This window comes from Electrophorus electricus, chromosome 1 (genome assembly GCF_013358815.1).
Source record: "Electrophorus electricus isolate fEleEle1 chromosome 1, fEleEle1.pri, whole genome shotgun sequence".
NCBI classification, from domain to species: Eukaryota; Metazoa; Chordata; class Actinopteri; order Gymnotiformes; family Gymnotidae; genus Electrophorus; species Electrophorus electricus.
In genome coordinates this window covers 24,751,806-24,779,677 of record NC_049535.1, presented here as the reverse complement: position 1 = coordinate 24,779,677, position 27,872 = coordinate 24,751,806, and the positions used below count along the sequence as shown (strand labels likewise).

The window sequence follows — 27,872 nt, the reverse complement described above, 5'->3', positions numbered from 1 at the left end:
CCTAGGTATGTGCAAGTAGTGTGCGTGTGAACAAGTGTTTCACTGATTTCACCCTACATGGCCCCTCATGAACTGCTAATGAAATATTATACCAAATGTTTGTGTTTATATATCTCCATGGGTACTAAATGTCCCCACAAGGATAAGAATATCAGATTTGTTACCTTGTGGAAACCTTTAAAAATTGGTATTTTCATTTGAAAATCTAAAAGCAAAATTGAGGTGTAGCATTAGCTAAAGTAATCATGTCAATGGAAGGTCACTACTGTGTGTGTGTGTTCTTGTACTATAGTAAACATTTTATTAACTATATATACTCAATTGTACTGTACAACATTGTACTATAAATAAGTAAAATATTAATTACTACTATGCAAAAAAATGACAAATTAATGTTAACACATGAAGTTACATCAAATTTATTATCTACCAATGTACCTGCTAGGGAAAAAATAGATGTACTACTCCAAAAAGAGCAAACAGTTGTTTGGATAAGTGTTATCGAAAACAAGGGTTTCCAAATCCAACATGAGCCTGCAGCTCTTTGATCTCTTGTAGAAGTGGCTCTTCTGGTAAATTGAACTGTGAAGTACAGAAAAAAAAAAAAATGTCCATAAGTTGTTTATTGTTTATTTATACAGCTAAGCCTTTCTGTATGCATTTGTTACATAATGGTTTTAGGTTTCCTTTTAACAAGTAATCACATTCAAATATATAACATATAGACATTCAAAGAGGATAGACCAACCTTTAAAGCATACTTGTATGACTGCTCAGCCTCCACTTTCCTTCCAGTCTGAAAAGGAAATGTAAACATATGTTAAGTAAACAATTTATTATATAATATCTATATTTAATTACTGACAGTCCTTCCTCTGTTGCTTACCTTTAAACAAACCAATGACAGGTAGCCCCAGACCTCTGGGTTCCCATTATCAAGAATGTTGGCTTCAGTCAGGGCATCCTCTGCCTCTGCCAGCTCCCCAAGCTAATTCCACAGCAGAAGCACGCACACGCACACGCACACACACGCACACGCACACACACACACACGCACACACACACACACGCACACACACGCACACACACACACACACACACACACACACACACACTTAACTATGGGCCCAGTGCAGTGAGCCAAAGCAACAAGATGTAATTCAGATAGCCATATCACTATCAACAGAAATTCAAACGGAGTGCTAGAATTTATAGCCACAGATTTCCTTTGTCAATCTGGCACACTGGCTGGGCCAAAACTGACAAAACAGCAGACTGATTTATTTGTATCACATTTCTATCTGTGGAGTTCAGTTTTACTTCTGTGTTCAATCACCTCACATACCTGAATAATGAGACCTTGTCTTGGACAGTGGACAGTCTCAGGAGCAGCTGTACTAGACACAGTCACCCAGAGTCACTTTGTGACTTAAAAGGTTCAGAGGTGCTCATAGCTGCCTACCGATGCGCTACAGATGATAGTACCCACGTTTGTGACATCACTGTCCATTCTTTTGTGGATGAGGAAGTAATTAAGAACCTACCCTGTAGCAGGCGCTGCCCAGCCCTAGCCAAGTGAAACAGGACGGAGAGCTTCCACAGGCACGGAGGTATATGGGCTTGGCTTTTTCATACTATGAAGGATGTTAATCAGATCAAATATATAACAAAAGCTTTCAGTTGGGTTATGTTATAGGACATGTGGTGTAAACAGGGCCATCATCTCACCTCTCCACTCTGTAAGTAGATGGAGCCCAGTCGGATGTAGATATGATGTGTATCGGAAGCATCTGTCACAAAGTCCAGTGTTCTCTCATAGCACTTTTGAGCTTGATGATAGTCCTTCACCAAGTAGTACCAGTGACCATACAGGGCCCATATGTCTGGATTCTAGGTGCAACCCAAACAAAATGTACAAAATTGTCTACTTTCTTAAAGAAGAAAAAGCACTGATCTTAACCCAAGCTTTAAAGTTTACTTCAGCAATACAAAAATAAAATGGAATGCATTGCCTATTAGTTAGGTTTTCTGTTTTCAAAGGTAATATAGTCATTTGTATGGTGCTGCTCCATGGTGTGATAAAGTGGTCAACGTTCTGCACAGCTAAACAAAGAAATTTAAAAAGAACTTGAGCGTTCCAAAAAATACATGGAATTTCTGCCAAATTTCTAAACCTACAAGCTAAAAGTATAGCAAAAGTATAGCAGTGCCGTATTTAAAAGCTGACTGATTACCTTTAAAGAAGCAGGTGGTGCTAGTGAGCAGATCTGGCCTTTGTTATACCACTGAAATACTGTATGCATACTGTAAGTCACAAATTTCTTTACCATTTTTTACTCAATAGTTCCTTGTCCTTCTAACTGGACAAAAGTGGTCTTACTGCAAGCTTACTGACTTTATACATGGAAGACAGAGTGTATACCTGGATGTTGTCACTCAGGGCCTCCTGCAGACTAGCCCCAGCATTGCTGTACTCTCCTCGGAGCAGCTGCACATGGGCAAGGGCCAAATGATATGAGCTGCTTGGCCCCCCATCTGGACACAGCAGCTCTTGAGCCAAAGCCCTCTGGGCCATCTTGAGCACATACACAAAGTCAGTATATTGGTATCAGCATACAGTATACAAAGGGTAAATTATACCATTATTAATAAACACAGTAGGAGAAAGAGTTGTGATTCTGTAGGGCACAATTTACAGAGCAGTACTAAAGATTGAATGAACTCCCATACATAAATGTGGAATTTTCCGAGCTTTACTCGATCAACAAGTGTGATCAGGCAGCACATGCAATAGCAAAATAATTATAATAATGTGGAACAGTGTGTTGTGTAACTTGGGTGCTTACCTGTAATGCATAATTCCTCAGTAAAAACTTCACTGTCACCATATAGATGGTGGTGTTGAGTCTGGTGGTGGTATTATGTTGTAGCACAGTAGCTTTATCATCTGCATTTACTTTGTCACCCTCTTCTGGTTGAATCACGTGACTAGTCTGGATCCTGGCCTCTTCTGTTTCACCAAGCACTTCCACTGCTGCATCAGCAACACTGTTAGCTAAACTGTTAGACATCGGCGACATTCAGTTAGATATATGACTGGATGATGACACATTTTTTTGTTTGGCTTGTACTCCAGAGCGCAGGATTTTTAATGAAACGGTAACCTCAGTCATTGTTTCATTTATAGCCAAATTCCAATTACTTAAGAGTCCTCTGAATAAAGTAGGCTGTACAAATACAAAGCTTAAGTACATCTGAGCAGGGGAGCAAACAACAGTTCACCTGGTTTGTGTTCCTGGTCAGTTGGAGACTCTGTAGTGCCCACTTCCTCCTTCTCTTCATCCTGTGCGGGTGAGGAAGTATTGCCCGTTGGATCTGGTCCACACACAGGGCTTTTCTGCAGGGGAGCTCGCAGCTGCTTGGTGGCTTCCTGAAAGGCCATTTCTGCTTGGATGAAGTTCTCCTGGGCCAGGTAGAACAACCCTACACACAAGCAAAAGACACTAAGGTGTTTAATGATTTGTCACTCCTTATTTTAAGAGACAAATCAAAGAATTTCATTTGAAAGTGGAATTTCTCTCATCCTGATTTTACCAAACAAAGTCCAGGCAATCACGCTGCTGGGGTCGATACACGTGGCACCCTCGAGAAAGGTCCCAGCCTCCTCATACTGCTCGTTCATTTCTGACAGAATCCCACACATTAGCAAACTGCAAAGACAGCGCGACAAAATAAGTGCCGATTTGAATGTCTTTCCAGGTACAGATCAACTTCCTAATGTGAATGTCCACTAAATCTACTGAAAGTCCTATATAGTTCAGGGCTACATGTAATCTATGTGCATGAGGAGGAGTTTTTATATAGGATGTTATGGCTAGCACCTACCTGGATACGTGTGATTGGTCAATGGACACAGCCGTACGAAAACACTCCTCGGCCTTTGAGTAGTCGGTTGTGAGCATGTAGAACACACCATAATCAAACCAGTGGGATGGATTGCTCCGATCTCGTGCTAGCCGCTGCAGAGAGTGAGACAGAGCTGCATAACCCAATGGTTCATCACATGAAAACATTAAGAAGCAAGAAGGGGGAGATGTACCTCCTTGTAATAGTGTGCGGCTAGCTTGTAATCCCCGTTTAGCTCTGCCTCCCTGGCAAAATGTATGAGTTGAGCACAGTCTAGCAGTGGCTGAGCTTGGACCTCCTGGACATCTGCTGTCAGGGTCTGAAAAAGAGTCAGAGTGAAGGGCTGACCCTCATCAGATGAAAGCTATACACTCTTCAAAAAGGACAAGCATGGCTGACACTGAGCAGCAGTTAGAGTGCCACTATGTCACATTTGTCTAAAGTTTTGTTAGCAGTAGCATCTTTGGGTGAAGTGTCTTTATGAGAGAAAGAAAGGACTTCTTTACAGCAGAGGGTGAACACTGAAGTGGTAGTGTACAGCAGAAGGTGAACACTGAAGCAGTAGTGTACAGCAGAGGGTGAACACTGAAGCGGTAGTGTACAGCAGAGGGTGAACACTGAAGCGTTAGTGTACAGCAGAGTGTGAACACTGAAGCGGTAGTGTACAGCAGAGGGTGAACACTGAAGCGGTAGTGTACAGCAGAGAGTGAACACTGAAGCGGTAGTGTACAGCAGAGGGTGAACACTGAAGCAGGCAGAAGCAAGCAGACTGCTCTGTTGCCTGGTCAGAACCTTGTTGAGTGCCACATGCATCTCATCCACCAGGAAAATGTAGAGTTGACTGAGAAATGCCTGCAGCTGCTCTGGCTCGGTGAACGCCTCGGTCCTCAGCATCTTCTCACGCACGATCCGCACCACCGAATACTGAGCATGCCAGTGCCACACACAGCAGGAAACCTTGTCACTCTACTCATATGTAATTCGTCTATTCCTTTGTGTTAGAAGTTGGGTAAAGCAACCAAATAAAATCAAACTCAAGTTCACTAGAGCAATATTTCCCTAAAAATTCCCTAAAAAATATTATTGATTGTTTTACAATTTAAATTTTTTATTTTTTGGGGGGTGGGTGACTGATATCTGTTTTTTTACTCTTGCACCATGTATAGTTATCCCAAGTGTTACTTATGTATATGCTGTAAATTGTGTTGTTGTCTTCTTGCCCTGTGTCTTTATCTTTATGTGTATTTATCCCATAGTTGAAATATCTTTGCACTCATGTGCTGCCAACATTATACTCTGCTGAGCAATTTCAATCATAGCAAAGCAAACTGCTTTACATAACAGGTACCAATTAAAGAAGTCGTTCATATTCTGATTTTGGTTACATAGCAAACCATAGTCTTATCCTCATTATCAATAATTGCTTATTTTCTTTGTGTAGTCATTAGGCCCCACCAGCTCACCTTCATCTGCTCCTTAAAGGCAAAATACTTCCCTGAGCAGTTAAGCTCTCCAAACAGCTGGCTCTTTCGCTGCTCTTGGGTGGTGGGATCCAGAGGTTCAGCTCCGGCGACAAACGCAGCTCCAAACATCTGCTGGTACTCCTCCAATACCTGTGCCGCCACACTTGCTATCTGGGCCTTGTACTCTTGCACTGCCTGCAAGAGTTTCAACACTGCTTACAAACTGCTCTGTCTCTGGTCACCAGGGGGGACCAATTTACCACAATGTGAAATCAAAATAGATTTTATATATATATATACACACACACACACACACACACACACACACACACACACACACACACACACATATATATATATATATAGTGTTTGTATGGGTGTGTGTGCATGTGTCAGTGTGTGTTACTCCTACTCTTTCTGCTCCGACTGGGCATCGGGGTAGTGAAGGCCTGGTGGGAATCAATTCCATCACTCTGTAGCATAAACATTCATTAAAATGTAAATGTACATTCATAAACTGATGAAAATAATGAAATATCATAAATTTGAATGAGAACGTTTATAAGATTCCATTTTACCGTTTTGCCAGCTCCTCTGGTGGCCTCTTTGGAATCAACGGTTTCTCCAAGGTAATTTCAATAATGATGTATGATCTTGAATCTGCATACATCTAGCATAATGATGCAGTTTCCCAATAAGTTTAAATGAGGCTCAGTGTAATGGACAAAGAGAATTCCAGATTTTGGATTTGTCTTAAATTAACTGACCTGTCCTTCTGCATTCATTTGCAGTTCAACATCTATCAGACTCTCAGCCTGGGCTGGTTTTCCCTGGGTACCTGTCTATAAAGAAAGGATATCAGTTGCCTCTTCTATGTTAATTTACCATACTGTCTGCTCTCCAGAAGACTGCGTTCACCAGACACCAATGTCATGAATGTTATGCACGGTGCCTAAGCAAAAATATTTGCCTGCTCATAAGGCTTGTTAATGAATTATAGCATAACATCATGAAAGAGAGAGAGGGAGAGAGAGTGGGCGAGCAAGTGTGTGTATGTTAGATAGAGTCTGCATGTGTGTGTGAGAGTGAGTGTGTGTCCGTGAATGTATGACGAGGCGTGGGTGAGAGAGAGAGAGAGAGAGAGAGAGAGAGAGAGAGAGAGAGTGAGAGTGTGTGTGTGTGTGTGTGTGTGTGTGTGTGTGTGTGTGTGTGTGTGTGTGTGTGTGTGTGTGTGTGTTTGTCTGGCAGGCAGCTGCAGCGTCAGATGTTCTGTTGGTGGAGTGGCTCTGTGCTCCTTCTGCCACTCTGTGTGTGTGTGTGTGTGTGTGTGGTAGTGCTGGTGGGGCGATAGGGGAGGTAGTGCTGCTTAGCTAATATGATGATGATTCACCCCTCTGCAATGAGGCCACCAATCTGCCGCTTGTAAAGCTAACTGCTTTGGGAAGCTAGCTCCTGCTGCATGTCCGAATCCAATAATAGGGGGACAGCAGACACTAAACCCAGTGTCACATGGGAGGCTGTAATTGGGCATCTGCATCTCCAGTCAGCTTAATGAAGGGATGCATTAAATCGTTTTTCTATTTATCCAGCATGATATGATTTTGCTTATCACATGCTTTTCAAAGCCACTTACAGCAGCACTGATATAGTCATTCCACTCCAACTTTCACTACAACTGGATACAAAGTGAAAAAAATATACAACTAGGTACATATTCATGGGCAACAAATTCTGATGACCTTCATGGTAATATATGCTGGACTACTGTTTATGAACCCTGCCTGCAGGACTGTTAAGATAAATTCTTGAAGTTGGGCTCTTGGAGTACTTTGAGGGCTCATAACTGTGCACATAATCTTTGTTAGATTGCTATGATAACTGAATAGTCAGTTCTGTAATGACTGATGACACACTGGATTACACACTGATGACAAACTGGATGACACATTTTGAAGTCTACAAAGACCATACAACAAGGCCCTTTCTAGTGAACTGGGAATTTGTATACAACCACAATAGCATATGCTAATGGATGTCCTGTAAAATGGTACCTTCTTGGGAGCTTCTCTGTTGTCCTTGCCTCCTCTCTGGGTGTCGATGACTTTACTGGGTGTAGCCTTGCAGGAGCTCATGGAGGAGGGGGGGCGGGGCCGGCCCTGGGCCGCTGGAGCCCTTATGCTCTCACGCAGAACACTCTTGGTCCTCTTGGTCTTCGGCAGTTTTGGGATTTACCATAAACAATGTGAGCCAAAGCAAGAATAACATCCCTTAGACACAATGCCAAGGGGGCAGAGTATAAATGATACATAAGCTTGCCAAGGAGTGAGGCAATAAACAGCAGGAAAAATGAGTTTTCATTAGCAGATGTGTTTTTAAGCATCAAACAGATCTGATGAGCAATTCACATGTAGTCTCCACATGTAGATAGTAATGAGACAAGTACATATAATGGGATGGCAGAGAAAAATTGCTCTTTTCTCACCTTCATGAAGAGGTCTGAGTCATAGAATGGGTGGAGGTAGTATGCCCCGTGGATATGTTTTACGCCAGGGTACAACAGTGGTGCCAAGTCCACATAGGCCACTCCATGAAAGGGAATCTGAATCTCATCCTCCGCTTGCTGTGTACATCAAAATCATAATGAGCTTTTAATCCTATTAGAGCTGTAGCAACCACTTATCTATGCAACACTGTTCACTAAAAAAGCAGAGCACAAAATTATTCTAGACTAGCACTTTTATTTGGAGAAGGCTGCTGAATGCTTCAAGCCTCATGTCTCTGTGCTCTGTCAGTCTGTATGATGATAACAGTAAATGGACACAGCATATTAAGAGACTGCTGCATAGTTCTTCCATGTTTGACAGACTGGTTGCTTTTCTTACGGGTTTGTCTTTGCCTGCTTTGCCTGCACCTAGTTTGGCACCTCCGGCCTGAGGAGCCCTCATGATCTCCACTGGCCACCATCTGCACTCGATGATCCTGCGGGTCAGACTGGGAGACGGGATCGGAGAGTGCTGTCATTAGAGGGAAAACTTTAAAATGCAAGAAGTAGTAGATTCTCTTGACATATCTGTTGGGCTCTTTAGCAAGTACCCCAAGCCCTGTTCCTGAAGTGCTAATCTCAGAGGTTAAGGTCCAACCTTAATCTAATTCACCTCATCCTGTTTATCAAGGACTTTAGGAGCCTCTACCTACTAGAGCAGTGGTAGCTCGGTGGTTAAGGTACTTGACTTGTAATCAGATGGTGGGTGGTTCAAGCTCCACCACTGCCAAATTGCTACTGTTGGCTCCCTGAGCAAGGCCCTTAACTCTCAATTGCTCAAGTTGTATTCAGTCATAATTGTAAGTTGCTTTGGATAAAAGTATCAGGTAAATGTAGAGCAAGGTGCAAATTGAGGGATCCCTTATGGGAGTTAAGTGGAGAGCCGTGGTCTCTAATATAAAGGACAATCATCACCATGCAGCTCCTTCGGCATCCATAAAGCAACGGTGCTCTGTGTCCCAGCTCACTCTTTTCCTGTTACACTCAGCTTCAGCTCGAAACTCCCTGTCCTGCCACACACACAGGTTATCAACCAGCCTGCAAGCACTGCCATATTGTACAATAGAAAGTCTTTTTTTCCTAGGTCACTCTAAATGGTTCAGCATACCTCTTCACTGTTCAGGTCTCCATCCTCCAAATCAGAGGGTTCACTTTCAATGTACACCCCAGGGATGAATTGGGCATCTGGGGCCAGGAGTGGGCCAAGGGGCCACTTTTTGGGTCGAGGTACTGGCTCTCTTTCGCCACTCATTTTTAATACACCATCGGAGAACAACAATATCTGTTCTCTCTGAAAGAGAAAATTATGTTTTGGGATAATCCTGACATAACTGCAAAACTATGAAACCATTTAGTGACTTAAATAGACATAGAAGAAGAGTTGGCTAATTAAAGGTTTTTCATGCAAACCTAAAAACATCCAAAATGGTACCCTTTTAAAAAGAAAGAAAATATTGCACTACATTGATGAGTTTCTAGAGGTTAGAATATGAAAGAGCATTGAAATTCCTGAAACTCTGCCATTTATTTATTCATTAGTGTAAACATGGGCCATAACATGATATGGGGTGTTCCTATGATACTAGCTGTTTCTTTCCTACCTCTGCCATGAGGGGGACTTGCATAGCAGCTACATAACTGGAAGGCGGACCAGGGCTCCAGACCTCAGGCACAGAGAAGGCTGTCTCCACAGTGACTGTTAACAGATTGGACTCTGAAAGCTGGGCATCTGAAAGCAAAGGCTCTTGAACACTGACCATGACTTCCAGTGTTGGCTGTGGAATGAGCATGCCAGTGGATCCAATATTAATTAAAATTTGGTAGAGTGAGAACTAGATCAGGAATCTGGGAATGTTTTTCTACCTTTAATATTCCTTTAATGAAATCAGCATCAATCCAGGATTATATTACCTTAATTCCTCTGTCCAATGAGTCAATCTCAGTAGGTAATCCTGGCAAAGGATGAAGTACCACAGTAGAAGAGAAGCTGCACTTCCCTAAAGTTCATATACACCACAATCTCTTCTAAATCGGCAGTCTAACAAAGCAGTACTAAAATCATTCAGCCCAAGCAGAGATAAACTCTGAATAAGACCTGGTGACTACCATTGAGCATGATTTTACAATTTAGGATAATCTATGCAAATGAGTTTGAAACTTTACAAAGTCAGTGTCTTTAAAAAAAGTACATTTATTATACTTACATGACTGTAGTGAGTAAATGCTAAGGTCTTACCATGCAACAGAGGGAGCAGGTCTACAACAGCCTGGCCCAAAACACAAGTTTTCTCCTCCTTTTGCTTCTTCTCCTTTGGTAAGATTTCAATTACCGTTACTGGTGAGTCCCAAAGACAAATATGTTTCTGTTAGCTCTGTCCTCAGGTCACACTTTTCAAATAGGGAAAATTAAGATTAGATCTGCATGTATAAACAAAACACTGTGATGATATTATTTCATACTTTTATTTCATTTTTTATTTTATACCTAATCAATTCAAAGATACAGCTGCACAATTTCAGTGAAACGTTTGCACCTTGGACGTTGCTAAGGTTTGGAAGGATGCTCAAGAACATCAAAGAAATCAAGATCAACAAAAACGGTAAGCATGCATACACAGAACATGTTGCACATTTCTGCAAACTCAACTCTCAGATTGTTCAAATAACTAAGGCTGTTATAACCGTCTTTTGCAACATTCTATTGCTGAGGGCAATATTACATATGTTATACAGCATTAATTAGACTGTTGGCTAAAGTAAAGAGTGAAGGAACAAATGGATGGATGAAAGATTTACTTACAGACTATTTGATTGTTGGAGACCACGGAATTTATTGAAAAAAACCAGAATGACTTAGTAACTCACATATGACAGGTTTTTGTGCCAGGTCATCCAGAGTATGGGCTGATTCCGAACATTCAAAGCTGCAGAAGAAGTTGTAATTCACGCTCTCATCCACAGCCGCATCACACTTTTGTGAGTCTCCCAGTTGTGTCCCATTAAATTCAGCGCGGACAAAGTTGAGAAAAGGCTCGTTTTTATTGCCTCTCTGGAACTGCAGTAATGTAACGTTATAAAAATAGATTATATCGTTATAATCCAATTATTATAACGGAAAGATTTCTTGCCATCTAGCTAGCGTTAGGTTAGCAAACAAGTTGAATGATTAGTTGAAAGAAGCGTCAAGCTAGATGCTAATGTTGCATATAAACATTAAGGTTTCATACCAAATTATTTCCTCGTAACACAGTTACATGTACTGGAACGCCAACTGCTCCTTGATAAGGGTCCATGCTGAAAAAAAGTAGTTGAACCAAAGCAGTATAAAAACAGTTTAACAAAGAAGAAAAATCAAAATGTGTTCTTTTCTGTCACCCTCGTTGAAAAGCGTATACATGTTCCCATAGTAACCATACTTTGTCTCGCGAGGTGCTTACAGATCACGTTTAGTTTAGCTTCCGTTTGAGAGTACACGAGCAGATATTTACTAAGCTAGTGAGCTAAACAACTTTTATTTTCGCATTAAAACATAGCTCGACAACTATAAAAACGCTATTTAGAACTGTCGAGCTGAATCAGCAACAGTTTTGGGAAATAAGTATTCTGTGTTGGCCTGACACCAAGAGATTTTCTCTGTTTCTCTGGAGGCGGGTTAACCTGACGCTACTTGAAAAAGACTTGATTATCTTAACGCTAACTAACTAGCTATCTGAATTAGTCTAATCTAGGTTGATTGCCTGTGAAAGAAAACTCCTGTAATTATATAGGTTTTATGGATCGAGTAATTATTATTGATTGCAGTTAGCTAGCCAGCTGTTGCTACATTACTGTACATTTCCTTTGCTGATATGTCTGTTGAACTTATGAATGAAGCCATCAACATGTGCAAGGCAGAAGAGGCGAGGCTCAATGAAACGATCCAACAGTACAGGGACATTTTGCGCTCCATGTAAGTATATGTTAGCTTTTAGACCGCTATGCTTGTACATATTCTTTCGGGAATGTTCGTCGGGGGAAACAACTTTTAGATCATATTGAATGTATCTTGTTTTGTTCGTATTTTGCTAGGAAAATGCGTCTGAAGGGTAGTGAAACAGAAGAGTCATGCAGCTTTAACGTCAAAGATGATGGTAAAAGAGAACCTTACTGAAATGGAAAGTTCGCAATGCTAACCATGAGTTCATGGAGTCAGCTACGATTGCTGGCGTAGAACCTTTGCTTTTTGTTAGCTAGCTAGCTAAGTTGGCATTTTTGGCCAAACTTTCCCTTTAACCAACTAACTTTACCAGATTAACATATACATTATTTTACGCCTATGCATATGATAATTCTGCATATATCGTATAATAGTAAAACGCTATTAATTTTTCTTATTTTCCAGACATTCCACTGCAAGAGAAGCAAGAGATTGAGTTATTGGAGCAAGTTCTGAAAAAGGCACTGAAAGTTCGCTGCAGTTCTGCAGTGACCAGAGACAGTGGTGCAGATGGCCAAAAACAACACCATGCAGGCTTGAAGGGCAGCTGTACCACTGCCAGAAAGGTCTCCGTTAATGATGTGGATGAAAGAAAGCCGCAAAAGTCATCTTCTTGCAAAGTGCAAGAGAGCTGTCACCAGTATGGAGCATCGTTTAAAAACATTGCTGTCAAGGGGGCTGTTTGTAAGCGTCCTGCTCTGGTTAAGAGAGGAGCATCAGCTCGGCTTGCCGCCAAAGGGAAACGGTTGCCCACAACCTCTGCTTCAGCACAGGCTTCTGGAGTAGATGCCCAGAACAAATCATGTAAGAGTCGTTCCAGAGACTCCGTAATGGAGAAGGTCACCCTAAATCCACCTTCTCATGAACAGAGGACGTCTCTCTTAGACAAGAGGGAGTTAAAAACAAGACGTCCAATGTCATGTCCAAAAGAGCAATGGTAAGATTAACATCTGCTTTTAAAAAAACAAACAAACAAAAAAAACAGCTGCTTGTTGGAAACCCCCAAATAATGATTGATGTTTCTGTGTTTCAGGGTGCCTTCTCCTTTGTTACCTGTATGGAGAGCACAAAGGGCAAAAAAGGACCGGTCAGTTTTATATTCTGTTCTAAATAAGGTCGTTTTGGGCAAAAACCTGCATTCCTCTACTATCAGCACCAAGCTTCATTGTTATGCATTTTGCTCCATCTAAATACATAGAATATATGCTAATTTGCATCTCTTTCAATAGAATGTGGAACAAAGTTCTGAGCAGACACTCAATTCCTGTGCCAGAGAGAGACCTCTTTAAAGAGAGACTTATCAGCACTGTATCCTTACAAAAGTACCAGATTAAAGGTTTGTTTTTTTTGTTTTCAACTTTTCCTTTAAAGGTACTGCTTCACTTCAGAAATGTTAATCATTGCTAATCAGTCTTCAGAGGGGGCAATTGCAGGGCAGGTTGTCATAGCATCTTGGCACAACTGCTGGTGATCCCTGAGCACTGACATGGGAATCTTTGGTTTAAAAACATGTCAGTACAATGTCAGTAGCTAGTCAACAGTTTAGGAATTTTCTAATCATTAATCCAACTTTGCTTTAGACAATTAGCATGCTATGGGGTAGTGGTTAAGGCGCTTGACTTCTCGTTGGGAGGTTGTTGGTTCAAGGCCCGCTGCTGTTGGGCCCCTGAGTAAGGCCCTTGAACCTCGGTTGCTCCTCTAAGTTTGGGCTGCCAGACAGTATCCTAGCCCTCACCCGTTGATGGCTTGGTAGTCAGCAGTGGTGTTCTGCACCTCTGTTCTCCTGTGTGACAACAATAACATTATGCTACTTAGGTTCTACTCCCCTCCCCAGCTGTATTTCCCTGTGGATATTTCCTTGAGTGGTACTGAGGCTTAAGTGAAGACTTTATATATTAATCTCAAGCAGTAGAGGGTGAAAAACAGACTAATTCTGAAGGACAGTTGACATGTCTGGGATCCTTAACCCTTTGTTTCACCAGTTCCCCATAGACCAACCCTCTACCCAGGCAGTAGTTGGGGCATCGGAGCTGGATACCCTCGTGCAACTGGGGCTAGACCTGGCTCACTGCTACCACGCTGAGCTCCAGGGCCACCAGCGTTTCGCAGCCTGTGCGTCGGGAAAGGATCCAGGTGCCAGATCTATGAAGAACAGACCGGGGGCGAGAGAGAGAGCGTTATTAAAGAGATTGAGAGATTATGGCAGAAGTGTGTAGGAGGAGAGACAGTGATATGAGCAGTGAGACCGTTGGGACTGATGTAATGTGAATTGCAGTTAAAGGTTTCAGACCCATCATTCAAAGAATAATTGATCTAAAGGTCCCGTTTTCTTTAAAGCCAGAGCAGTGATGTGTTGGGTATTCTGACAGGTACTGGAAAGCAGTGTTACCCCAGTGGTGACTTTCGCTCTCTCTTGTGCTTGTGTGCGCATACAGAAATGTCAATGGAGAGGGAGTATGAATCTCTGCTAATGCTGGAAGGTCTGGAAGGAATGATGGCTAAAGTCATTAAGCATGCCAACTACCTTAAAAAAGGTATGTAAAACACATTCTCTGATTGGGGATACAGACTCAGAATGGAGACAGTGGGTAGTGGTTCTGTATTTACAGTACATTGGGACAGGTAGGTGTGCAGTGTTGTCCCATGTTAGAATTTTTGTTCTTTGAGAGTGCAGCATTTTTTGTTCTGCCCATGCCTACTGACTACTGTCATAAACGTTTGACTTTCCAAACTGAAACAAGCCTCATTATTTGTTATTCTGGACCTTCTCTTAATTCCAAGGAAATTCCAGTAGATCCTGAGATGCATACATATGAGTTCCTACTATGTCATGAGGAATTGGTCATTATCACAGTGTATGCTTGCAATTATTCTTGCAATCCTGATTATCTTGGATGGAGGCCTACTTTCCTAATAAGGCAATAGGAAAATGGAACTGGAACAAGACTTGCAATAAGATGTCTTTCTTCAGCCGGATCAAAAGTGCATCTTCCCATAATATTCTACATCCACTACCACAAATAAGTTGTTTATTTGTCCTGAATACTTTGTCCTGCTCCTTGAAATTATCTTGTTTCCCTCAGAGTGGGAGAGGGGGAATGAGCCCTGGTGGGGGCCACAGTGCACACTGCGCTGGAGAGGTGAGCGGGCCGAACCAGGCCGAGCCTGCCTGCCTCCTGTGCTGTCCTACAGCAGCCAAGCTGAGCTGGAGGAGCTGGCTGTGCTGCGACTCCGCGTCGACCAGCTGCGGCTGGAGATCCGCCTGCACCAGGTCAAAGGGGGGGGGGGGGGTTCTTAGTTGAGATGCAGAGGTTGATGAAGGCTTGCACTCTTTATGTGGAGCATGATTTGGCACAGAGATTATTTATCCGGGAGTTAATTTGTTGTTTATGTATACATGAGCTTTTTTTTTTTTCCTTTTTCCAGTTTATACCCTGTCCAATGTCCCCAAATTGAACTAATTTTGAGCCCTTGTCCCCTATGACACATTGCTTTTAGGGGCTCTTTAAAGTAGGCTGTTTCATCCTCATGAGCACTGTAAAATATGATGGGGCCTCTGCTTTCCCACAAGAAATTCTTCCAAATGTATAGAAAACCAGGATGGCAAGTCTTGGCTTTTGATTTGTTTGAATACTATGGTATGTTCTTTGTTTTCTGCAGGCCATGTCTGATACTGTCAGCCCCTGTTTGATGGGCAGGCAGCCCTCAACTGGCAGTCCCAGTGCTACTGTGCTACGTGGGGCATATTCACTCCTTGCAGATGAGGGCACACGGTTTCCTGCCCTGGTTTTGGACTCCAAACGAGATCAAACAAAGAAAGATGGCTTTGGTCCCATTGTCCACAGTGACCAAAAACCTTTTTAGAACCCTGAGAACTAATCCGAGGCCATCATCCTCAACCCCCAGTTAGAGAAGATTTTTGGTGTGTGCCATCGTCTGACGGATGTTTTCTCAAATGCCTCTTATCTGCTGTGTTAAGTACTGGGAATTTAGGGCCTGCAGCTGTTCCGATGAAGCACAAATAAAGCTGCCAGCTGGTCTTCCTTTAATAATTTTTTCTGTTTACTATTTTTTCCCCACCAAAAAAAAAAAAAAGCATTTCTTCAGAAAATGATTCGGCATCTTATTGAGGCTTTTTACTTCAAAAATATGAATTTCTCGCGAAGACATTGTCAATACGTGCTTTGGGTCATGTAGTGCTACATTTTCACCAGCAGGGAACACTGTTTGCCTTTTGTTGATATGAAAGTATAAAAGGTCTTTCTTGATTGTCTTGAGCATTCCTGTACTGCACATTTTTACTATTTTCCCTGCTTTTCCTTGTAGAGCATTTTTATTAAATAAGCAGTTTTTTTGTACACTCTGTCCTTACAACCAGTATTCTTTGCTTTTGGTTTTATCCAAATTGAAAACTACAACTTTAAAAAGCCCAAGAGTTTCAGAAAACATGGCATATGCATGATTTGCCTGTAAGACATATATAGTACTTGTTAAAATAGGCACCATAAGCATTCATTATCTGTAAAAGATGTATGAGATTTATGAATTTAAATGTTTGATCAAAATTCAACAAAATGGCATTTTAAGTGATGGGTGAGGGTGACTATAAGCTGACGGGAAACGTCCCATTTGTGGGAGTCCCAGCCTCTGAGTCACCAAGATGGAACAACATTGGAGGTGTTTCTCACTGATCTGATCCTACACTTGGAGCACCACAGGGCATCTGTGTTCACAGCAAGTGAACACGTGCATTGTGGCAATCCTTAAATGTCGCCCATTATTACCTGAGTCCTTATAATCATATGCAATTCAAGAGCTATGTACATCTCCATGCAGGGTAGTTTAATAAGCTGCAACTCATTAACACAGTGAGTCATTGCATGGTTTGCAATCATTTGAAAGCCTGATTTGGCATCAGAGTATGTGGTGCAATCAATCCAATCCTGTCCCTGGCTTTGTACCAAGTACCAAGCTAGGGCACAGTCTGAGAAAGTGAGAATGCTGCTGTGTTGGGTATTGTAATGCACCGTGCCCACAGGCAAGCGGCACAAGCTGCTCCAGACCGGGGGGACAGGTGGTGCTGGGTTCCTGCAGCGTGGCCGTGGGTGGGTGCCCACCTCCAGCCCCCACACACTCCACACACTGACTCACCCGGGCACGTGTTCCAGGGAGCACTCCACCCAACTTGGCTTGACATGGGGGGGGAAGCAAGAGAGAGCACAAGACAGGAGACAAACAACAGACGAGACCCACCCACCCATTCACACTCATGCACCCTGGGGCATCTGTTTTTGAGCTGTCAGACTAATACTTAGCATGCTTTTACTTTTGCCTCAGTCATTTGGTTTGGTTTGAAAAACATGAGGATAGGATGAGTCTGCTTTATATAGTATTAGTCTATAGGAAAATGCAGTTTGCCAGTTTCATGATGGCCATAGTGTTAGTCTTTAACAGCAACATATCACTTGGTGCTCTTGGCCGGCACGCAAGACAGAAATTACAACTTAAATACACTGTAAGGGCACATGTCATATGATTGCATATCTGACATGAAGATCGGTGTTTCTTGTCCAAAAAAAGAGGACTGCCAAATTCCAAACAGTTGAAGCCTTTCTCCACATGAATGTGTCACTCCCTAGTCCTATCCCTTCTAATAGCGTATGGCCCTCCTGTGATCGGACCACTTCCGTCTGCGGGACTAAACCTAGGGTTGCTGTGTTGTTTTACTCTGTAATTTGCTGCACACATTACTGCTTTCCTTCCTTCTCCTCCCTGTCCCTCTGCCACAGTCTCTAGCCCTGCCCTGCCATGTTGGGCAAATATATCTCCTGAGGAAACTGCTGGGAACAACCATTCATATAGCATCCTGGAGAAACATTTGGGCTTCAAGGAAAACATTGCACACGTAGTGGTAACTGATGCAGAATAAAGGCTAGGAGTGTAATGCTAATGTGATTGTGTTTACTTTCATGGTAAAACATGTTAGCATTTTTGGGTGATGTGTTTCTTTAGTATAATCCAGCAGCGAAGTAAAGTGCTGCTACTGAAAAAGGTCCTGGTAATTCACTCAGCCATCTGCTGTCATTCCTACCCACCCATCCCCCCCCCTGCCCCCCCCCCCCCCCCCTCTCTCTGTACGTCACGCCGCCTCGTCTTGTCCACCTATCTCCCGCACTTTCTTCTTTTTTTAACCCTCCCACATGCCCAAGTCTTTGCTAGCTTGGACTTAAAGCCGCCGGCGTTGAGTCATCTCTGTCATCAATTAACCCTGCATTTGTGCACATCATTCGATTTCCCCCTTACTCGGTCGGCCATGCGGCAGGACTTCCCAGCCAAAGACTGCCTCCCACCACTGTGGTCTGGTCTGGAACCAGTTACCGAGGGAAGGAGGTGAACAACAGGCTTCTTGTCCTGCGCTTGCACTAAATGTCGAGGCCGTGTTAGTACTTTGCGCCGATGTACAAAAAGTACTTGGAAGCCACTTCATTAATGCAGGTTCACACAGGCTGTGAAATTTCAACCTATCGACTCACTTGAATATGTTTAAGTTTCATTTAAGCGCCTTCTGGTGCTGAGTCTTGCGCCTGACGGGGAGCTGCTCATAATAGCAGGAGAATGTGATCTTTTGTTACTATATCACCTTGTATCCTAAACCTGGACTTGTGTTACATCTCAGCTTGTATTACCAGAGTGCGCGATCGCAGCTATATTGTACATATACACAGGGACGTGGAGTATGACATGCATGTTAAAACAGCCATAACCTGGACGGATGCACATAGCCTCAACTTATACACGTGAGCTTTATCTCATAGGTGTTCTTCCTTCTATGTTTTCAGTCTGTAACTACACAGTACATAATTATCACTCATTGGAGGTGTAGTTATTTGTCAATACGGTCTTAATAAAACAAATGTAACAAATATAGTCATTTGTAGTTTACTTTTCATGCAACACCCCACCATCACTTCACTTTCCATGGATGTTTACTGCCATGTGAGTGTCACTGTGGCTCTGATTTGTGCCTTTGCATTGATTATCACCTTTATGGGGGCAAAAAAAGATCTGAGATTCCAGCCCAGAGAGGGTTGATGGAACTACACAAGTGTCCATATGGAGCCGCTTTGACAGGCATTTGGCAGTCCACCTTTGTACATTGCAGTGTGGGTTGGTGTGGGTATGTGGGTGTGTGTGTGAGGTATGGATGGATTCATTGGCCAAGCAGAAAGCATGCAGACCCCAGCCATGTGCTACCGTATTGAGGCAAGAGACGCAGCGAAGTATGCTCTCACATGGAATCCCCTGTGTTCAATACCAAGATAAAGTGAAAATGTGTTTGGGGATTTCAGTACTCGACACAATATTCTTTTTCATATAAAGCAATAAGTCTCTCATATGCCCTGCTGCATTGCTCTGGGATATAGTCGCTTACGGCAGGGACCCCCAAATAAGCCAGATCAAGGTGGAGGAGCCGTGACTTTGGAATGAATCCTCCCACCCTCCTCCTTCCTGCTCTCCCTCCACTCCGCAGCCCCCTGCTCAACCATTTGACGTCACACTTCAGCTGCAACCAATCAGCTGCTCCATCCTGCCCCCTCACTGCTCATTCACTCCGCCCCCTGCCATTGGCAGATTATATACCCACACGCAGCCCAGTTGGGAGAGCGCTCAGCATGCCTCTGCCGATTCACAATGCAGAGCACTGTAACACTGGACAGCAGAGAGAGGGGGGGACCGTGACTGGATTTCTGTCTTGCTGGATCACGTCCACCTCACGTCCTTGCTCTCCCCCCTCCGTCAGTTTAGGTCCAGATTTCGTCCGCTCTCCTCAAGCTAGTGCTGACTTCTAAAAGCGGCTGAGGAGATCCCTGCCTGGCTTCAGCCTCACAGCCTTCCAGCCTTTTACGATGGGTTGCACCACGGGGCACCTGGCTTGCCAGGCCCAGCCGCCTGCCGCCCCGGCCCCGGAGGGCTGCACCCAAGAAGGCGGAGGCAAAGTCCCTGAGGTGCTATCCTCCCTTGAGCGGCTCTCGCAGGCCACGGGAGGAATGGAGAAGTCCTGGTACCGCTGCATCTTCCCCTTCGGGATCATCTCGCTGGTGATTGGCGTGGCCGGCACCGGCGTAACATACACCTACAACGACCTCCCTCAGACCAAGGTGGTGTCGGTGGTTCTGCTGATCGCTGGGCTGCTCCTGGTGCTGATGGCCACCGCCTGCTGGACGGCCCACAAGAAAAAACGCCGGAAAAAGAAGGAGGCGGGCCCATTCAGCAGTGAGCAGTGTCCCCTCTGAGCAGAGACCTGACGGGGGAAGACACTCAGCAAAGACAGGGCAAGCACTCAGCTGCTAAGCTGCCTCGACTCTCTCCTTTTCCTCGTTGTTGTTCTGCAAGCTTTTCTTTCGGTCCAGGTTTGGTCCATATGTGCACTCGGGTGGCAGTGGGGCAAACAGTCAGTGAGCACAGATGAACTGAGGGACGCTGAGTTCAGGATACCCTGGAGGCCATGGGACAAGCATGCAGGCCGTGTGGGGCGTGCCGGAGTCATGCACACTGACCCTCAGCAGGTGTCTGGTATCAAAACAACTCAGCAGAGGACGTGCTCAGTCTCGCGCTCGCACGCACACATCGCCAGGACGCTTAACGCTGGCCAGTGTCAGCAGCGAGCCACTGCCGGAATCACTGCTGCCGTCAACACCGCCGGCAGTCCCCGGCATTCCTTTCCATTGGGGCCAAGTGCCTGTGCTCCACCCCTCACCCCCTACTTACCAGGGGTGAAGCAGAGCGCCAGAGAGGGCAATCGGACACTGCGAAAGAGGAGTGCAACTCTGTCACCGCACGTCATTCTCCTGTCTGTGACACCGGAGCAATGCGCAAGGTTTTTTATGCAGCGGGAGAGTGGAACCTGAGCTGAGGGCTCCGCTAGCCCTCGTGAATCAGGAGAGGGACAGGGCATTGGGCTAGAGAGATCGTGAATTCGTGTGTGTGTGTGTGTGTGTGTGTGCAGCTCGTGTGGACATATGTCTCTTGTATTTTGGTATGTTTGTGTGTAAGTGTTTGTGAGGAGCATAAAAGTATGAAGCCTGGAAGATGGAAGAGAGTGAGCGTAGCACCTGTTCTCCATCTACTTCCTCTGTCAGAGTGTGCAGATGTAGGACAGAGTGCAGTGCTTCATCCCTCAGCATGCTCATGCACTGTCTGCTAAATATCTGCTGCTTCACTCTGTGTGTGTGTGTGTATGCGCACCCCTAGTCAGGTTGTTTTTTAACTAAGTCGCTAAAGGACAGCAGAGAGGGTTGTGTTTGGAAAAAAAAAAAAGACTAAGGTGGAATTTCTACTGAGACAAACTTTCAGTGACCAGCGGTCCAACGCCCTTTTGTTCTGGGTCAGCCAGTGAAAAGTGAGCTGTGTCTCCAGAGATAAGCCTTCATTTCCTCTCTCGTTGAGCGGTGGGATTACTGCAAGACACCAGTTGTCAGAACTCTCTTAACAGTTTCCTCCCATCCAGTGCCTTGAGCAAGAAGGACTCAAGTGTGCTCTAGTACTTTAGCACCCCCTAGTCCCCCTTTTTCTGGCCTTCCCTTTCCACAAAGCCCGGTTACTGTGGCATTACGGACCCAAAGGAGCGGTACCGTCTCCCTCCGCTGCCCCTCTCTTCTGCTCCCCAGCTCATAAACCCCTGAGCACTGCGCAGTTTCACATCTTCATGGTGGAAATTCTGATCCTTATTCAATATCTGGGAGTCTCTCTGTTTGGAGAGAGATTTCCCTCTGCCAACTCAGCTGCTGACTGATACGAGGAACAGTGATGGATGGACAGGTGTATCGCTGTTAGCTTTTCCTAGCCATCACTATTTGTTACATACTGTGTGTGTGTTTGTGGGGGAATGAAAGAACCAATTTGTGAACTCTTGTGAATGCTGTTCATGTGTTTTGTAAAGAAGAGTCAAAGCCTGAGTAGCAGATGAACATAGTTGGCATAAGGGTGGTTATATACTGGAAATCATAATTTATTTAACCTTATTGTTGGTAGGAAAAGGGTTGCCTTCAGTAATTTGAGTTATTAACTCAAGAACTCAGTAACTGAAATTAAGGCCATTGTTGAGAGTAATCTTATCCCATGTGTAGGAACAGCGTTCCAAAAAGATGTGAGATTAATGCTTTAACTTTTGAGTGAAGTATTATTGATCAGTATGAAATTGATTGCATCTAATATTGGATTCAGTGCTTAACACATCTTTGTCTGTGCAGCAAGAGAAATGCAATGAGAGATTCAGTGGAGAGAAAGGTAACTAAGAATAGCATCGCTAAAGAAAGACATAATGTATACTTGAAACGGCAGTTATTTAAGCCTGTTTTTGTTCGTCTGTTCATGGTCATTTTTATAGAGAGTGTTTAATGCAGACAAGTGCTTCAGCTGAAACTGTAGAGGAGGTTAATTGTCCAAGGCTCCTTTTTCTGTGCCAAAATTCCAAGTTTCCCTGACATTTATCACAGTCATTTTTCACTAGTCATTTTTGGGCTCGAATGTAGTGCCTTGTTTGGACGTTAATTTTGTCAAATGCATTTAACACTGCCTCCGTGTTTTATTACAGAACATCTGAATGCTTTTCTTCCCCAAAACAAACTGCCCCTCCCTCCCCTCCACAGAGATATATTCACAGAACATCTCTTTCATCTCCAGTTCTTTACAAGATGGCCCCTGTGAATGCTGAGGCAAGCAGACAGAAATCTCCGCCCTTTGTCTTTCGAGAGTGGACAGCAAGCGGACGGCGCATGCCGCCGTGCCACGCGGATCGTGGCCTCTTAGCGCAGCCCCCGCGTGACGGACGCCCGCGAAATGTGTGCGTGTTAAACCGGCCGTGACACGGCGCGTATACACTCGGAACGAGGTTGACGTTGGGACCGGGTGTGGCGGACAGTGAGGAACAACCGATAAAACGCGGGAGGTTCGAGGAAACTATTTAGGACAGTCATCCGAGGAGGCTGTTTACGAAGAAGCAGCCGCGGTAGGATATCAGTGCATGAGTCATCACCGGCGACGTTAAATAAGTCTAAGAAATGCGCTTACAACGGCGGGTCGGTGGCCTACTATCTGGCCAGTAGGGGATGGTGAGTTTTATAAATGGCCGATATTCACCAAATGGCCTAGACTGTGGGTGAATGCGCGGAGGATACGCTGCGCTGTGTATCAGGTGTGTAGACAGCGCGGGTTGTGGAGGAGATGGGGCTCCGATTCTTGGGTGCTCCCCACAGCTGTGGCAGGCTGTGCTATTATTCCACAGGAGGTCCTAGTCTTCGGCACTCGGCCTGCCTTGCTCGGAACCAGGCAAGGCGACATAAAAGGACAAGAGCTGGGTACAATGCCAGAGGGAGGCAAGCAATTTCATTGGGAAAAAACGGATTGAAAGGAGCCAGCTGCGGAACGACTGGAATACAGACTCATTAGCGGCCCATGTCTCTCTCTGACTTGCTCTCATGTGCACCCACCCACCCACTCACTCAGTCAGTCAGTCCGTCCACCATAAACCATAATCGTGTACTTGCGTCGTTGCAAATGGATTCTTTCACTGTACACATGTATGCTTGTACTGTAGTCCGGGATACGCCGTTCCCCATGACATGTTCGTTTTGACACCCTATTGTAATGCTGAAGTAACAGAATTTGGTAACTGTTGTGTGTGACCTGTTTTATTCTGCTGATTAAAAACAAAGAAAGGGAAGATCTGCCTCTTTATACTGGAGGTATATATCTGATTGGGCATTATTGTGCCTATAAACTGCAGAATGTTGTCACTAGCTGGAGGCAATTATATGCCCAACATTGATCTGTATTGTATACAACAATGTAAATGCTAGTTATATATTTATATATTTATACTATATTTAAACAGATTTTGAACTACAAATATTACATTAAAGAAATGTCAAGTGAGGTTGCCTGTCTGCATTATTTGATAAAATGTAATAAATATAGTGATGCATTATAGTTTATTCAGTCATTAACTGAATTCTGAGAAAAAAACAAAAAACAGAATGAACTGTGTGATGCGTAGCAGGAAAGGCTTCCAACTTTCTGCTGCTTTCATCTATATTTAATGACTGCGCTATAAATGCCTGTAGAGTCAGTGTGAGGGTTCAAGCAGGAGGCGAACCTGCCTCTCTCTCACCATCCTGCATGTTACTAGAAAAAAAACCCCATATGCATTTCGGTCAGAGTGTGTTTTTGAAACTGTGGGATAGAGATGTTTAAATCGTTTATTGGATGGCCAAAGGGCCAGGGCATCAGGGCCGTGTGGTCCTTTTGTCAATCAACAAACAAACAAACAAACAAACAAACAAATAGAACAAGCCCAGGTTTTCAACACAAGGCATTACTACTGCACACTCCCACTGACCTCAATTTATCGAAGCAGAGCACAGGACAAACACATGAGAGCTACAGGCTATATATAGTCAATATAGAACTTGCCATCCACATGAATAGACAACCAGAACCTCCTTCCCCATGCCAGACTAAAGGAACAATTGCTGCACATATGCTAATGTTGCTAGCCATGACGGAAGGCAAGTGAAGGCATTACTAAAATGAGATCATGCTAATTATTTCCCATTGACCGCCATTCATTAGCCATGCTTCATTAGCCATTCATTAGCCATGCTTCATTAGCCATTCATTAGCCATGCTTCATTAGCCATTCATTAGCCATGCTGCATTAGCCATTCATTAGCCAAGTTTTATGATTTTGCTCAATTATTCATGCACAAATTGTCCCTTTTTTCTGTCAGTGGGGACAATGTGCATTGTCTCCTGTCTGCATGTGTGTGTGTATGTGTGTGTGTACCATTAAATACACTGTAGTCCACAACCAGGCCTTATCTGTCTGGAATGTCAGTTGGTCTTTTTACCTCCCCTTTCGCTGTTCCCAGACTCAGTGATGCTTGGCTCTGCCAGGGCCCAATTTACAAACAACACAGAGAGATGAGAAGAATATGACCCAAAAGAGTCCCTACAGTCCATCCCATAATGCCACTCCCCTGATGGTGTAGGCCATCCACTAACACCACTCCGCTAATACTACTCCTAACACTCAACCCCTAACACCTGTGTCCCACTGCCTATCCCATTATACCACACCCCTTCCACCTGTGCCATTATACCACACCTCTACACCCGTCCCTTACCACCAATCCCATAATACCACACCCCTGATGCCTGTCCCTTAGCGCTGCTCTCACATGGGATTTATTGGGGTATTGTTTGCATTGCCCTTCCCCCAGCCACCCTAGCCCACTCACAGGCTCTAACGACCGCGAACGATGCCTTCATCTAGCAGGTGACCGCAGCAAAGCACTATGCTTTGTTTTCCCAACGGGAGAAAGTGGAAAACCGACAAATGGAACCCACGGCCAGGCAGCGTGTGAGCATTGAAATGGGAAACTGGCCAATCCAGGGAAAAGGGGAAAGGACACGTGTGGGGCAGAGGAGGAGGCGCTGGGTTTGTGAGGGTCAGCAGCGATTACAGGAACCCTGGCACAGTGGTCACTTCCTCCCTCTCCACCCAGTCTTGGCTCCGCCAGCACGACATCTCTTTCCTGCCTGAACACTCCCACAGCTAGCAGGAGTTCTTTTCACTGTGGCCTCTGTGAGTTCATTACAGTATACACACAAGTACACTGTATGGCAGCGGAATTTTGCATTAGAAGGAAACAAGTCATTGCTGCCAAACATCTTTTTTTTTTCTTCTGGACTTGGATTAATAACATACTTCTGAAGTCTGATACAGGAGAGCTAGGCAACTTGATCATAAATATGGCTTAAATAAAGTAATAGATTTTTAATTCAATTTTATTGTTAGATATCAGCCTTATATTGGCTACAATACAATATAAAATTAAATATTTTAGCTTTCCAGTGAATATTATTATTGATAAAAGTATTAGGGCACATGCATTGTGTTTAATGTTTCATGCTAAATGAATAAGCAGGACCCAGACACTGCTCACAAGATATGAGTCTTTGCTCTGTTTCTGTCCATCTATCACACAGATCCTTCACTTAAATCTTCCTGAAGTAGCTTTGACAAGTGATTTGCAGCATAATCTAATCCTTTGATGAAAATCAAATTACAAAATCTTAGAAGTTTGTGCGTGTGTGTGTGTAATCTACATCCATGTCTTTTGTCAACATAAACCTTTTTGGGGTTTTTTAAAAAAAGAGAGAATTAGTCTCAGATGAATCGGAGTGTAAATAGGGAAACAAGAAATAGCAGTGCTAAATTGCCTGTTATGAGTGCAGAGTGAACCCTGCCAGATGTTCTCAGGCACTTATCCGGCAATTGAGCCATGCAAGTTTCCTGGAAAACTGCACACCGTTATTTTCCCCCCCATCATCAAAATCAGGTCGCACAGGGAGATAACAAGGCACGATTTATTAAACGCATGCTCCACCATGAGGCAAACGGTGTTCCAGGCCATAATTATCAACAAAGTGCAAACAAATAATTTGGGGTTTTAGAATATTTTTCCTTGTGCTACTGGTTGCTGCATTTAGTGGTCCAAAACTGCAGATTGTGAGTTTGAAAATATGTCAGGTGAGCCATAGCAACCGTTTAAATATGAATGTCCTTATACAACTGATCTGACACTGTCACAGTGGTAAAATCTTTCATCCCTAACCACAAACTGCAAACTGCAAGAATGCAAAGCTACAAGGTTGTAAGGCACTGCAAAGTACACCAAAGGAAGAGCTTAAAAGGGGAGCTGGAATGTAACAGTTTCACAGGTAAGGCTTCAGAGCCTTGTACAATTGCAATAAAGGTTTTTACTAATGACAAAGTAAAATTGGGTTTTCTAAAATCTGAGCATATTGCCTTCAATTTCACCAATCAGTTTAGTCACAATAAAGTTTTATGCAAACTGCAAGCTTCAGAAATCCCTGCTTGCAGCAGTAATGCCTCAGTGAATTCTATTAAAGGTTTTAAACCCATTATAGCTAATATCTGTTCTGCAGAGCTATTTCTTAATAAATCATGAGAAACACAGAAGTAGAGGCCATACTTTACACTGTGACACTTCAATTCCTATTTTCTTTTGCGGCAGTCCATGAAGCTACCAAGGTGGTTACAGATCTTGGCTATAAACCAAGACCCCCAAGGATTGATCCCAGATGGTAACATTCTGTTACTGCTATTAGCTCTTGAACAGGCCACTTAGCCTCAAGTTGGACCATCACTGCAAATGGCGTGTAAATTGTCCCATATTAAATTATTAAATGTGAAGAGGTTTGGAAACAGACAAAGCCATGAGCACCGGAAGTGTCATGTAGTTGGGAAATGGTGACAAAACTGTTGCCATTTGTGCATAAGATGTCCTTCCCTTCAGTGCAACATTCAGAATTATTTCAAGTTGCCATGGAAACTCTCTTCAGTCTTGTCAGTCCTAATTTGGCTAGTCTCATCAATACATAAGCATATATATTACACATTCCTGCTAACTATGGATAATTTGGCCTGGACATGTCAGACTCCTAAAGTGAATGGGACCATATTTATCACACTTCCTCTACTTCACACTTCCTCCACACTAGCACTGCATATCACCTGGCTAACAAAAAGGATATCCAGTGACAGGTCAGTTCTGTCCTGCTTGACTTGGTTCACTGTTCACATCTCAAAAGCACAGCATTAAAATTAATATGTCATAACCCCAAAATGACCAATTTCAGTCTTTAAAAAAAAAAAGGTTTAGTCCTTTTAAAATATCTTTAAAAGAAATATGACTACTGTGATGCTGTCTTCATAAGAGATTTTGAAATCTAGCATCATAATGCTAAAGTATTTTGACAGTTTTGATTTTCAGTAAACACATTATGTAGTTTAAATGGCCATAACATGCAAAAGATTTTCCCCATCATTTACTTAAAATTATGTATTGTAAGTGTAATACACTTATATCATACATACAGATGAGGGTTGTAGAAGTGT

General features: G+C 43.6%; 2 protein-coding genes across 2 annotated transcripts; one reads left to right on the top strand and one right to left on the bottom strand.

Annotated features, from left to right (window-relative positions):
* Positions 1 to 389: 389 nt before the first annotated feature.
* On the bottom strand, positions 390 to 11,280 carry cfap70 (cilia and flagella associated protein 70). Its single transcript, XM_027009144.2, has 26 exons — positions 11,139 to 11,280; positions 10,777 to 10,966; positions 10,148 to 10,246; positions 9,823 to 9,908; positions 9,513 to 9,686; positions 9,020 to 9,202; positions 8,827 to 8,921; positions 8,252 to 8,360; positions 7,852 to 7,989; positions 7,421 to 7,579; positions 6,137 to 6,211; positions 5,948 to 6,039; positions 5,782 to 5,842; positions 5,370 to 5,564; positions 4,699 to 4,830; positions 4,100 to 4,225; positions 3,886 to 4,019; positions 3,595 to 3,710; positions 3,283 to 3,483; positions 2,847 to 3,034; positions 2,423 to 2,575; positions 1,729 to 1,890; positions 1,545 to 1,634; positions 887 to 988; positions 749 to 796; positions 390 to 582 (listed from the first exon to the last, which is right to left on the bottom strand). Exons 1-26 carry the CDS (start codon positions 11,202 to 11,204, stop codon positions 499 to 501), a joined length of 3,258 nt encoding a protein of 1,085 aa, XP_026864945.2. The 5' UTR covers positions 11,205 to 11,280; the 3' UTR covers positions 390 to 498.
* Positions 11,281 to 11,377: 97 nt separating this feature from the next.
* On the top strand, positions 11,378 to 16,242 carry LOC113576790 (tubulin epsilon and delta complex protein 2). The gene is made up of 9 exons (XM_027009090.2): positions 11,378 to 11,860; positions 11,980 to 12,041; positions 12,293 to 12,824; positions 12,921 to 12,974; positions 13,117 to 13,195; positions 13,870 to 14,020; positions 14,323 to 14,421; positions 14,971 to 15,158; positions 15,548 to 16,242. The coding sequence occupies exons 1-9, from the start codon at positions 11,760 to 11,762 to the stop codon at positions 15,749 to 15,751; spliced, it is 1,470 nt and encodes a 489-aa protein (XP_026864891.2). The 5' UTR covers positions 11,378 to 11,759; the 3' UTR covers positions 15,752 to 16,242.
* Positions 16,243 to 27,872: the final 11,630 nt, after the last annotated feature.